This window comes from Vipera berus (assembly GCF_964194415.1).
Source record: "Vipera berus genome assembly, chromosome: 2".
In the NCBI taxonomy this organism is placed as follows: Eukaryota; Metazoa; Chordata; class Lepidosauria; order Squamata; family Viperidae; genus Vipera; species Vipera berus.
In genome coordinates, this window is record NC_138203.1 from 239,372,593 (window position 1) to 239,386,685 (window position 14,093).

The following is a 14,093-nucleotide window of genomic DNA, read 5'->3' on the forward strand; positions in this document are numbered from 1 at the left end:
TAGTCTTCACAGCAGTTATAAGGACAATTCTATTTTAACCTTTTCTGTAAAGTTATATCATGACTCTCTTCTTCCTATAATCTATTCCAATTATCAAAACCATAAATTGCAAGTTCATTTTTTATTTTTATGCATAACCAATTTCTAGTCACCAGTAAATGTAAGTATTGTCCTTTCTTTAATTGAAGAAGTCAGCAAGTTCTGTCAATTTCATCAACTTCCTCCAGAGTGGTATTGCAAAATCCTTCCAATTTTTTGCAGATAGTAATCATATATTGAAATAACCTTCTATGGCTTTTTTCTTAACTGTTTATCCATCAATTTTTATAAATATAAATATAAATTTAATAAATCTCAATCTCAATCCTAAAGGAAAAAAATCTAGCTTCAGTTGAATATTAATCTTTAAAATCCTCTGTATCAATGTTTGAATCCATTTTCTTTTTAGCTTTTTTACATACCAAGCACGATAACATGCCCCTTCATATTATTCATATTTCCAACATACATTTTAGATGCCTTTATAGATTCAAGTTAATTTCTCTGGCACAAAGTACCAAAGATACATCGTTTTATAAAAATTCTTTTTATACACGTTTTTCCATTGATCCATCTGTATAACCAAAGTCCTTAGTCTACTTTATCATACGTTCTTTAACTTGTTTTTCCTCCATTTCAAATTTCAGCAAAAGTTAACACATTTTAGCAATTACATATTCATTGTATTCAATTGTACTTCAAATTCTGTCTTACTTTGCTCCATACCATGAGTCTTCTTATCTATTTTGAATCTTTTTGATAACTCTAAAGGGAGATGACTCTATCCTTCTGCTATTAGTTTTTCTCCTGATTTAATCTTATATTCCCATTGATAATCTCCACTAATTCCTGATACGTTAATCATTTGTCTCTGCCTGCCTTTCTCTTCTGTAGAATGCTTCTTGTACCAAGAGCCAGAGAGGCGTTTACAAGCCTATTCTGGGTTTATTATGTGTTCCCTATTCTCAATATGACCTATCTACTATAATGATTCTTAAAATTTATCTACTAATAAAATGATTTTAATTTTATCATAAGTGTCCTTGCCATCTGGGGTTGTGACCTTCTAACTTAAAAGTATCCTGTTTAACAGCAACAACCATTCTTTCATCCAAACCAATCTCCAAATTACAATTTCAATCTGGTAAATCCTGTCTGCCTTTTTGCTTTGCATTTTGTAACGCCTTATATTTAGTTGTAGTTGCCTCTGTAAAAGCTTAATTTGCTGGAGAATAATTATCTTTCCTGGAGGATTTTTTATTCATTCTTTTTTTAATCTCATCCAAAATTATTTGCATTTTCTCTTAAAGTTCATTATTAAGTTATATAAAGTATCCTCTTACAGAAACTTCACTTCCACCCCAAACCATTCTTACTTCTGTGCCTTTATTTTCAAAAAAATCTTTTAACTCCTTTTAGCAATCTCCTATTACTGTTTCCTTTTGTAACCATATCTAATTCAATCTGCACCTAAAAGCCATTTCTTTTAAAGTTAAACCCACTGTATTGTGATCTGAAAGTGTTTGATAATGTCTCTGCTTAATGAACAGCAGAGTTCATAATATAATAGCCAGAGTTTTAGAAATCCAAATTGTACCTATTCTTGAAAAAGAGTTAGGACTTTTAGCAGTGCTTTTTTTGTAAAAGAAAAAGGTGCCGGAACTCACACATGTCATACAACCCGCCTTGCCTACCCTCCAAGGTTCCATCCAAAAAAGGTGCCGGAACTCCGTTCTGAGCATTCTATGAGAAAAAAAGCCCTGACTTTTAGACAAATAGGTATATTCCCTTCAATTAGCATTTTTATATTTCCATACATCAACAAGCTCTACACTATCAATTAAACAAAAAACATCTGTGGTAGCATGTATTTTTAATATTTTTTCAGAAGTTCTACATCTAGGACATACACTCCCAATATCAAAGTATTAGCTCTGTGTAGATTAACTTCCAAGGTATCTGCCATGATCATCAATGTAAGTTTTTGATATAGCTGAGGATTTACAGTATATACAAAATAACTTTTTTTCATTCTTGCTAAAATAAATTGTTCAACTAGATTTTCGTCATGCGAATATTTCATATCTTTTTTCCTAATATACATGTCTGGAAAGCAAATCACATTAACTTTTTCAAATAATAAAAATACCTAAGAAGCATTTCCTTCATTTATATTCCACATTAAGCATTTATAATCCAAGTTACACTTTTTAGAAGTCAATACCTATAGTTCCCAATATGGAATCACATTGAATGTCTTGTATCTGTTATTATATTTCAGTCATATCTGTCATTACTTCTATTTGTAGTTTCTCCAATTGTTCTTTAAATTTTTCCCCAAAATCTCTTCCTTTCTGCAGAGTTCAAAATGTTTAAAAATAAAAATCACCCTTCCACTAAATGAAATCTTCTGTTTTAAAATTGTCTGATACAGAAAAATACTCTTTTCTCTTACTCAACTGGGATTTCTGTAAGTATAATTACATCTGAATTAACAGTTAATTACCTGGTTGGCTGTCTGACTTTTGATTTTAGCAAGCATATAAACTGGATGAAGGGATGGATAAATATTTGCTTTATTTTTAAGGCACTTGAAATAGCTGAAGAGAAAAATCAAGTGAAGAACAAAGAACAAGGAAAACCTCATCATTTTACCAAGAAGTATTAAGCAGGAGAATTTTGATTAAATTCAGAATGCAAGACATAAAAAGAACAAATGTATTTTATATGCAGGAAACTTGTTTAAAAAGAATATGTTCAAATGTACTAGTATTGCAAAGTTAGTTATAATGTGAAGAAATTGGAATACAGAACATCCCCCATCTCTCTCTCTCCTGTAATGGTTGAACCTGGAGTCATCCCAGACATATATTTGCTAGCAGATTTAGGACGGATTCAAATAATATTTTTTTGTGTGCAATGCATTTTTCATTTGTAGGATTGGATGCCCAAGAGATCCTGATGGCCACAATTACTTCAAAAGTAGACTAGAAAAAAAAATAGGAAAGTATAGTCTTTGAAATGTTGTTGGCTATTAGAATGTTTCAGTCTGAAAGAATCACAAAACCAAACAATTGTAAGAGCCCTAAGGAGGCATTCAGGTATTTTTACATATTGCCTAGAGGCTGCCAAGAAGATAAGAAAAAATCTGGTTAGATCAATCCAAAGTCTACATAGTTTAGCATTTTGTTCCTAGTCAGTTTTATTTAGAAGCACAGAAACAAGAAAACTCAAGAGAGAACAGTTTTCCCCAGCCACTAGTGTTTCTATTCATTGTTCAGATTTTTTAATGACTTATTCAGCAAACTGTAAAATAGTCCATGGCTTGGTGTAATATGGTTTATAACCTCTGGTTTAATGAATGTTGGATTACAAACTGTTTCAAGCTGAGGTTCCCATTTTTGAAAGACATCTTGAGAGAGAGATTTTTAAGTGAAAAAGTCTAGAATGAAAGTTTGGGAGAAGCCAGGACAAAAACTAAAGTTAACATAAATTAGTAAATCAAAAATCATTCTCTGGATATCTGACAATTACTTCATTTTATCACAATTTGCTAACTTTTGCAGACTATTGGAAACTATGTACAACTTCACAAGCTGTGTATTCCACCTTAGTAAAACCACCTACAAGTAAAATGTTTCCATGACTCCTTACTTGCTAGTCTATAAGGTAAAGGTAAAGGTAAAGGTTCCCCCGCACATGCGTGCTAGTCGTTTCCGACTCTAGGGGCCGGTGCTCATCTCCGTTTCAAAGCCGAAGAGCCAGCGCTTGTCCGAGGACATCTCCGTGGTCATGTGGCCGGCATGACTAGACGCCAAAGGCGCACGGAACGCTGTTACCTTCCCACCGTAGTGGTCCCTATTTTTCTACTTGCATTTTTACGTGCTTTCGAACTGCTAGGTTGGCAGAAGCTGGGACGAGTAACAGGCGCTCACTCTGTTACGCGGCACTCGGGATTTGACCCGCCAAACTGCCGACCTTCTGATCGACAAGCTCAGCGTCCTAACCCACTGAGCCACTGCGTCCCTTTGCTAGTCTATACAAAAGCATTATTGAGAAAACTCCTCAAAGATAAGAATGTTCATTTCTGTTGCTTGCTAAATGTTTCAGTGTTCCAACTATGAGGTATCTATGGAATTGGCAGTGAAGGAAGCAGCATTTTAGGGGTTTTGTTACAAGTCATTCAAACTTAGCAATTTCTATGGGCAGCATCTCTCCAGGGTTTGAGGTAGATTTTCTCAGCCTTACTTATGAGCCTCAAGAGATTAAGCCATGAGCGCGTTCATTAAGCTCAAAATCTCTTCCTGCTGCTGACCATCCAGATATTGTTGAACTTCAGTTTGCACCAGCTATAGCCAGTGTAGCAATGGTGATGGATGAGCATCAGCTGCTCACCCGTGCTTTAGAGAATCAAAAGAAATGTAATTAATTAGTTATTACTTACTCCTGTTAAGCTGCTATTTTTGAAACCTACAAATTCTATTGGCTTACAGTCCAGGGATAATTTAACCAGACGCCTGGTGTGTCTGTACACACACACACAAAAGTTCAAACAGAAAGCAACTGTGGTGAGGAGCAAAGGATTATCATTACAAATATTGTAAGGAGTAAGGTAGATGTGTCCAATTATTAAGTTAAGCAGTTCATCAAAGGGAACCTAGTGCAATCCTTTGAGTGCTACTTTTGTAACCTCAGGTTAAAATCTTTGTAAAACCAGAAATAATTAATGTTCTGGGCCCACTTCCAAGCCAGACGAATCTTTATGTTGACCGGTAAACAATTGCAGTTTGAATTAAACAATAACTATTGATAGATTAGAACAATGCTTTGAAAAAGCTGCTTATACTTACCCATGGAAACAACTCCCTTGAGTCAAGTCAATTCCTAAGGTAAAAATACGTGTTTTTTTTTATTATGTGAGGATTATTAGTGACCTGCATTCACCACAGAAGTGTGCCAATTGGAAAAATACTTATGTGGTACAAAGACTTTTAATCAGGGGGAAATCTTTTCAAACAAAAGTCTTCTTTTGTGATAACTGAGATTACAATAGTTAAAGTTGGCCTGGTAATAATGTAATTCCTGCAGTGAAATTCATTTTTGTTTAATATTTCCACAATGATTTTAATTTTTCTCTCGTCTTCTCCACTGCAATAACAAGATAAAAAGGAAGAGCAAAAACAGGGGAAGTTTTATTAGGCCACTCAGAAATTTCCTCAAGTAAATTTATTCACTTTGTGTTCATTCAGCTCCTGGTTGGTGATAATTTTAACGATCCTTTTTGGCTGAAGTGCATCAAGTACTAAATTGTATATTATTGTATATTTGCTTTCATCTTGTTCACAATAGTTGGATTATTTTTCTTATAGTGTTGAAAAAAATTGTTTGTTAGACATTTTATTCCTTCTTAGCAGAGTTTTCAAATATTTGGAAGTCAATATGTGGATAAAATACCTAATATAGCAATAAAAATGAAAAGCGAATATCCAATTAGTTTACCATAGTAATAAATAAGTTAATTTAACATAAATCAATATGATTTGATTTAATTTTATACAGAAATATATTAGCGTTTTAATAAGACATCTCTGTGCTTGAGATATATAGCCAAGGGACTTAATTTAACAGATGCTAATATAATGTTTAAATGTACATATTCTAAATAATAAAAGATAAACAAGGTTTCCCAATCAAAATTCCACTTTGTTTTTAATTTCTTCAACAGATTTGGTAGATGTGGAAGTCATACTAAAAGATGCTATATTTTTTCCTTTCATAACTTAAGCCTTCCAGAGTCTTAATGCCTAACATAATTACATTCTACTTGAGCCTTTTATGGTAAAGCAAAATGAAAACCCCAACAGTAAATTATGCTATTAGAATTGGGCACTATCTTAGAGCACTCTGGATAGAAAACAATAATGGGACCAAGCAATGGCTAAAGCTTAGCCAACATCTCTTTTCTGAAACACACAGATACAGAATTAGGCTACCTAGTCTTACCTAAATAAAGCTTGTTTGGTGTAGTAGTTAAGGCATCAGGCTAGAAACTATTCTAGTCCTACCTTAGGCATGAAGCCAGCTGGGTGACCTTGGGTCAGTCATTCCGTCATTTAGTCTCTTACCGAGGAAGAAGACAATACAAAACCTCTTCTCTAATCTTGCCAGGAAAACTGTAGGGACTTGTCAAGACAGTCGCCAAGAATAAAAAAAAGTTGACTCAGAGGCACAGGAAAAAACCTTATTACATTATTGCATTCATACTCCATCTTTCCTCTGGGAATTGAAGTTGCTTTCTTGTCATCTTTTCCCACAACATCTACCTGAGGGGTAGGCTATACTAAGAAAGAATAACTCTTTTTTACTTGGCCCAAGTTATGTGACTGGGGGGCATTTAAATCTACATTTCCCCAGTCCTAATCCTGCATCAGTACCCCTACATCACTCTTTGCACAGAACTCAAACCTTATTTTATTGTATAAGAGCTCATTGAGATAACTATCAATATACTCTTGTGAGCAGGATATTTTAAAACATGGACCTTAAGGTTCATATTAGAATATTATAGGACTGTTGTAAATAGTTTTGTTTAATAAAACAAAGACTACTAATATTCTATGTCACCCAAGAATAATCATATTAATTTAGTCAGCTCCATTATGTGCTGCCAATTTTAAAATATAATATTTTCTTGTACACATTTGTTACCTAATGTTGTTGGGGGTTTTTTTACTCCTATATACTGGATTCAACAAGACACAAGAAGACCTAAAATAGAACAGTAGTAACCCAGTTACTGCTATCAATATATGCAATGGTCATTTTTGCCCTATTTTATTCCAAAATTAGATTTCATGGTAGGATTTGTTAGCTAATGGAATATTTCAGAGGGCGTAAAAGCCTAGTCTTTTAGGTAAGAATTGGAATCAAGGGTTTGTCCCTTTCTTCTGCTGGATTCAATTGTAGCCCTACAATGCATTTATACTTGATTGGAGGGAATGTAATCATATCCAATGCCAGGTCATAAGGTTGAGAGATTTTATTTTGGTTCTTCCTAATAAACTGGGTTCTTTTGCTTTACTTTCTGCCATAGCCAACTTCCAAAGAGAAATTCAGCTTAGTCTGCCTGCATCATGACTGTTAAGAGCATGACCACAGTACCATTGAACTGATGGAAGCACCATTCACTTACTGCTCAAGTTGTGTGGAGGGCTGCTTACTAACATTTATGGGATTCACAGTCTCTTTACATTAAGCTAACCTTCTAAAATATAGAACTTCCAAGTCTTATAGTTCTTTCTGTCCACCAAGATCTTTGATCCTTGAAGAGTAAAGGAAATTCAAGGTCTCAGTCTTTCTTCTTGCAGTTCAATGACTCACCACATGGGGCAGATCGCTGGAGCTGTTGAGTGTTACCTCTATTTCTGCCTGTCATAATTTGGGCAGTGGAAGCATTCCTTGCCAGCACTGTCCAATGAAAGTTTCCCTCCACCCCACACAAGCAAAAGTATGCAAAGTATGTAGTTACAAGAGTAACCCCATACTTTCTGATCTTGATTTCATCTTCAACTTTCGCAGCATCACATACTCCAAACCAGCTTTCCCCAACCTAATAACTTTGAAATTGAAGTCTAAAGAATTGGGGGTGTGCACCAGGTTGTGGAATCCCTGTTCCTTCTCAAAGGACAACATCTGTACTCATTTTCTAAATCACACACACAATGCTAACAGGATTATCAGATGTCCATCCCATTTCACTGGCTGATGGAACACAAGGATGGATGGTAAAGAGAGATTCCAAACAAGGATTTTGTTTTATTTATTTGCATCCTGTCTATTATTTTTATAAATAACTCAAGGAGGCACACATATCCAACACCTTCCTCCTCCTATTTTCCCCACAACAACAATCCTGTGAGGTGGGTTGGGCTAAAAGACAGTGACTGGCTCAAAGTCACCCAACTGGCTTTCATGGCTAGAGTGGAACACAAACCCATGGTCTCCTGCTTTCTAGCTTGGTTCTTTAACCACTAAACCAACTGGCTCTCAGATTTTCATGTGAAACGAGAGATGACCTATTTCATGCCTATAGGCAACTCATGCTTTGACCCAGAGCCCTCCATTCTGGCTTATGTGTGGACTACAGTTGCTGTACTTGTAAAAGATTTTAGTTGATCAGATTTATTCATGACAACTTCACAGATTGCAGAACTGACCCTGGTACCGAAAACATTCACCAGGGCTGAATTCTGCAGTGGCTCAACATTCCAGGTGAAGCCTGTGACTCCAAATTCCTTTTTCTTATTGCTGTTACAGAGAACCAGTTTGGTGCAATGGTGAAGACACCAGTCTAGAAAATGGGAGACGAGTTCTATTCCAACATTAGGTACTAAGCCAGCTGGGTGACCTTGGGCCAGTCACTCAGTCTCAGCCCCAGGAAGAAGAAGACAACAATGGCAAACCACTTCCAAAGAAACTTGCCACCCTCCCACCCCCCAAATGCAGTGACTTCTCCAGGCAGTTTCCAGGAGTAAGACTAATTCAAGGCATCAAAATAATACCACCATTAATACATGCTATTAATAGATAAACGTTGCCTGCGATTATTCTGTCCTTCAACAGCCTTCCTGTGCCGAACTCCAACCAGCCTTTCAGTCTTACAACGACAACCCGAGGAGGTAGCATAAGCTAAGAAGCAGCCTTTTGCCAAACAGGAAACCTTAGAAAGCAGCAATAACCGAAAGCCGAGCATTTCTTTTACGGTCCAGCTTTCCACTCATGTGACTAAGCAGGGGGGAAAAAAGAAAAGAGAGAGAGAGTACAGTATCGAAAGCTGAGCTAAACATTGGAAAGCACGAAGGTGAATTAATTGCAGGCATTACAAACACGCTAAGGGGCAACCCTGGATTTATAGACACCCACACCCTTCCTTTATTCCATGCTAAACGTCTATTCGGGCCGGGCGGAAGGCAGAAAAGGAGAGGAAAAGCCTCCAGCGAGACTAGACCAGAGACGCCATCTCGTGCCAAGGGCCTCGTGCTATCCAACTCTTCACTCCGAGGGGGAGTCGAAAGGTCGGTCGAAGTCACGTTCCTGTCTCCTTCGGAGAAGAAAGAAAAGTCCCTTCTGGGCTCCCTAATCCCCCCCCGCCCCTCCTTTTTGCTTAATGAGGGCGAGGGGAAAGTTTCCCGCCTCCTGGCACATGCTAGAGCCCTTGGCTCCCTTTCCCGCTTCCCGACGGCGGCGGGGGCTTAAGCCAGGCAGCTGTTCCCACCTCCTCGTGCCTGGCAGCCCCTCCCCGCCCCTCGCAGCTCTCCGGGCTGCCTGCCAGCCGAGGCTTCCCGCCCTCCCTGCGTGCCTGTGTCTCCGCCGAGCTGAGGGAAACTGGCCCCTCCTTTTACCCACGTCGACCCCTCCCTCTCTGCCTCCTCCCTCCCTCCCTCCTCCGCCCCCCCCCCCGCCAAAGCTGAAGCGGAGCTGGTGTTTTTCCACTCACCAGGATGGGTGATGCTCAGCGCTCGCTCATTAGAGAAACAGACACGAGAGGTCCGGAAGAAAGCGCTTATAAATTACCGTTTCTTCCTTCCCATTGCTGTTAGTCTGCCTCGCCGCTGGCGCCGAAGCACACAGGACGGAGGCAGAGACAGCGAAGACGCTGGACAGCTACCTGGTCGGAAAAGAGCAGCTGCTACAGGTAACCAAGGCGGTTTTTCGGGGGGGGGGTTTGGGGGGGGAGAGAGAAAGCGAGCCCGACCACCGCCGCCCTCGCTTTCTCGCCCTCCTTCCTGGCAACAAGGAACAAAGCAGGCATATGAGACAAACCCCCCACCCCCATGTCTTTGTTATTTCCTCCTGTCCAACACCAGAATGGGGGTGGGGGGGCGGGAAAAACCCCCAAACAAACCTCCATCGGGGAATGGTGCTTTTTCCTCGCCCCCCCCTCTCCCCTTCTTTGTGCCGGCTTCCCAAACGATCCTTTTCCTCCATTGCCCGCGTTTGCTTCCTCGCGCCTTGCCTTTCGCTCCGCGCTTTCCCCGCGCCTGGTTTCCGAGCGATTCCCCCTTTTTTTTTCCCACCCCTTCTTTCTTTTCTCTAGAGCATGGCGGTTGCCTTTTGTCTGCGTTTGATAAAACGTGCGGGCATGTGCACCTTTCAGGGGGAAGCCGAGGGCTTTGCTCAGCTGGGTTCTCCCTCTTCGTCCCCAGCGGTCAACCTCCGGTGCCTTACGTGCACTTTGAAATAACACACAGACACACAAACACACACACACACACACACACACAGATATTTATATACGTGCGTGTATGTATAAGGAAGGGCGAAGTGGCGTTAACCACTCGTGTGGCAACGCTTTCCGTCTGATTTCGTACGGTGGGGTGGGTTTCCCCCCCTCCCCTTCCCTCTCCTCCCTTTGCATCTGTGAGCAAGTGCTCGCCTCTTTCCCCGCAGCCCTCCTCGCGCTTCTTCCTCCGCGCGACGTGCGATCGAATTCGATTGAAGCACGCGGCTCGCCTTAACACACACACACACACACACACACACACACACACACACACACACACACACACACACACACACACACACAAAGCCAGGCGGACGGCAATTCGAAAATATTCGAACGCGAGCATTTGCTCCGCCGCGGCTGCCAGCGCATCTTTAAGAGCTCTCTTGCGAATTCGTTCATTCATTTTTTTCTGGAAGGGGAGAGGCTCCTAAAAAAGAACCGCCCTGGGTATTCTTAGAAACTTTTGCTGGCAAGAACGGACGTACTTCGGGGTAAATGAAAGTGATCCTGAATTTACATTCGCTTGTTCCTGGAATCAGAAGCCAAGCAAGCCTTCGGGGATAAATTATCCATTCGTATTTGACCAGATAACAAAAGGGGAAATGTACTGACTTTTTGAAAGGGCATCGTCTAAATTTCCGTATAAGATCATAAAGAGGAAACAGCTTTGCACGTCTGTTTGGATCAGCAGATGGCATGTTGGGCGCGTTATAATTTTTCTCTTTGTGCCTTTTCCTTAATTGGAGAGTAAGGTGATTATTACCTATCGAACACGTTTTTGGAATAAGGGGGTGGTGGGGTGGGTGGGGAACGGAACTAATGCTTGGAAAACGTTTGGTTGTTGTTTGTTTTTTAATGTATTACTGTTGTTGTTATGCTACACACATGGGAAGAAAACTCATTAGAACTTCCAAATCATTGCTTTTAAGATTGCTGTTTTTTGCATTTTAAAATAGAAAAAGGTGAGATAAGTTGTGAGATAAACAGCTAGGTATGTGGTTGGAAAAAACACTTTTGTGGATAATGGCTTTTGTAATTGGAGTTGCAGCTTGCTAACATTCCGTACTATTTTAAAATCGTGTTTTACATAAATGTATATGTATGTATGTATATGTATCTGTAGACGTTGCTTGGAAGTTTGTTATATTACAACAGGAAAAATATTTTTACATATTTCAGATGAGATAGTCATATAGTATAATAACGCTGCCACTTGCTTAAGTTAAGTGCTAAGATTGAAATTGGTTGAGAGAAAGTCATTAATATTAGTAGCAGCAAACACATTTTGTCTGCTTTCTGTATTTGATTATTCTTTTATCTACTCTATAAGTATTGCTTAAAAGAAAAGCCTTGGCTGCCATTTCAATTTTTCCATGACTCTTCCAGTCATAATCTATTCTGGTCCCCAAGGTCTCCCTTTTTCATTTGCCACCTTTTTCTAACATAATTTATCATTCAAAAGTGATATTATTTATCAGCCTCCAAAATCAGCTCTAATATTTGACATCCTATCCTGTAGGGGGCAGCAGTAGGAATAAGGCAAAGATACTGTTGTATTTTACTACAATAGAGAGAAGAGAAAAAAATATTTTATGTGTTGGTCCTGAAATATATCATGGCATGTTCTAGCATGACACTTAAGACAGAATGAGCTTGAGAAATCACTATGTTTTATGGATGTACTATGTTTTATGGATTTTATACATATATTTTAGGAATTGGAATAAGGAACATTACATTTATGCATTGCTGGAATGGAGATTTAGGAAGTGAACAAATGATAAATATTAATCTATGGGTTGATCATGAATTTAATAGTTCTATTAGGAATATAGTTTGGTATTCAGGCTGAAAAAAATTAATATACCTGAAAGGGTAACATAACTGTGTCCCCCCCCATGTTAGAAAAGAATATATTCATTTTTTAGCCCCACAACCTTTTTTTTAAGTGGGAGAAGAATGAGGTGAATGAAGTAGGACTGGCTAAATAATATGATTTTAATAGTAGCACCTCTGAACATTACCAACCTAATGTTCAGGGTAAAGTTCTCAATGCAGACAAGATGTGTGATTTGAAATTTTCACTTTTAATGGAGTTTCATTTTTATTAAAATGAAGTTTGGAGGATTATCAGTGGGATGCGTGAAGCAGTGTAGCAGAATTAGATGTTTATTATCCCTTTCCCGTCACACCATTCTTCTTCATTATATAAGGTGTTGAAGTTTGTTCTTTGGGTAGTTGTGAGAGCAATGTATGCAAATACTGTGACAATTTTCTTCCTCTTTATGAGGCAGTTAAAAGTGTCACAATGTTAGGTAAAATACTAAGATACACTTTGTTTCATGTTCAGCAATATTCTAAAGCTTAGTACTTATGCCACAGCTTGCCTGGGCTATGAGAATTTGTAGCAATTTTGAATAGGCGCTTGTTGGAATAGCTGTTGAATGTAACTAAAGCTATATCAGACTAGCATTTTCTATATTGTGTGGCTGCTGCTAGGCTATTGGCAGAATCATTCTTAGGCATTGGAAGTAGGCTATATCAATGAATATGCCACAATTACCTTCTACTATTTCACTCTATGTGCACTTGTTGGATACAGTTGAAGTTAAGTGCAACTGAAGTTCACTAAGCTAGAGAAGGCTGTTTTAGAACAGTCCTGTGTCAACTTTAAATTTGACTAAACACATCCATCCATACATGGTTATTAGATTATTCTAGTCTGAAAATCTCATAAATTGGTCGGCTTGTGAATTTGAAGAAATTAGAATGATTTTCTTCTTTTGTAACACATCATTACCCTTATTTGTCTGAGTATTAAAATATTCCATATTCAAAGGATATCCATGAGGTTTTTCCCCTTAGTATGTATGGCATACTACCTTTTGAAAACAAAATGGCCAACCCAATTAAGATAGAATGGTATACCTGCTTTTGAAAATCCATATGTCCACAGTATTAGAGCTCCATAAAACTGCTTGAAAGTTTGTAAATACCTGTATATATTAATCCACTAACTTTATGGTCATAATACAAGCATCAAGCCTTCCTAATTCCTTTGTCTGAAAATTCTGCTTGTAATTTCCAACATAATTTTTAAAATATCTTTTTTCTCACTGAGATAACACTAATGCAAATAAATCTGTAAAATTTATTTTTGACCAGCCTATACCTCGGTTTGATGTCCGGCAAATGTTTTAAGAATGCTTCTAGAAATCTTAGGCAAAATTCTTATCACAACACAGCTGGAAGACACAATCTTGGGAAGCTGTCATTGGTCTCAAGAAAATGTAAAGATGTTGCATCAATAAGGATTACTGTAATTATTATGCTTTTGGAGAAAAAGATTTGTAGCTCATGGATTAAGCTTATGTATAATGGATATAAATAGAGCATCTTAGTAGAAAATTACTTTTTAATTACATATCCTTTAGTATCACTGATAAGTTATTGTTTGTGGAGATTCTCAAGTCATCCAGGTCATAGTTGTCTCAAAAGTCCTTTTTGAAAAAGCAACTGGAAAATATAAATAAATGGAAGTTTATTTTGTGGAAATGGTTTAAAATTCTGCTGTGGGTGATACTCTACTCTCTAATTTAGTTTTTAAACTCATACAATAAAATACTCTGGCTATCTTGCTGACTTGGTACTTATAATTTATGGTGACTTAATTGAGCCAGATATTGCAAAATCATGTAGCACATATCTAGGATTGCATACTTTGGTTTTGGTTTTTTTAGAAGTAAACATTTAGGTATTTTGTTAGTTA

General features: G+C 38.1%; 1 protein-coding gene and 1 long non-coding RNA gene across 3 annotated transcripts in view; one reads left to right on the plus strand and one right to left on the minus strand.

Moving 5' to 3' along the window:
* Positions 1-1,905: 1,905 nt before the first annotated feature.
* Positions 1,906-13,531, minus strand: LOC308664580. 2 transcript variants are annotated; one of them, XR_014025689.1, is made up of 5 exons: positions 13,497-13,531; positions 6,748-6,807; positions 6,105-6,221; positions 4,890-5,493; positions 1,906-3,026 (listed from the first exon to the last, which is right to left on the minus strand). It is a non-coding gene; the product is annotated as an uncharacterized lncRNA (long non-coding RNA). The 2 variants fall into 2 exon arrangements; XR_014025690.1 differs by lacking the exons at positions 6,748-6,807; positions 13,497-13,531 and adding an exon at positions 7,301-7,494.
* Positions 9,540-14,093, plus strand: part of SLC6A6 (solute carrier family 6 member 6) — a gene marked incomplete at its 5' end in the record, with an annotated part of 57,846 nt that continues 53,292 nt past the window's right edge. Inside the window, 2 exon segments of the mRNA XM_081321950.1 lie at positions 9,540-9,572; positions 9,574-9,733. Of these exon segments, the coding sequence (XP_081178076.1) occupies positions 9,540-9,572; positions 9,574-9,733 (193 nt within the window).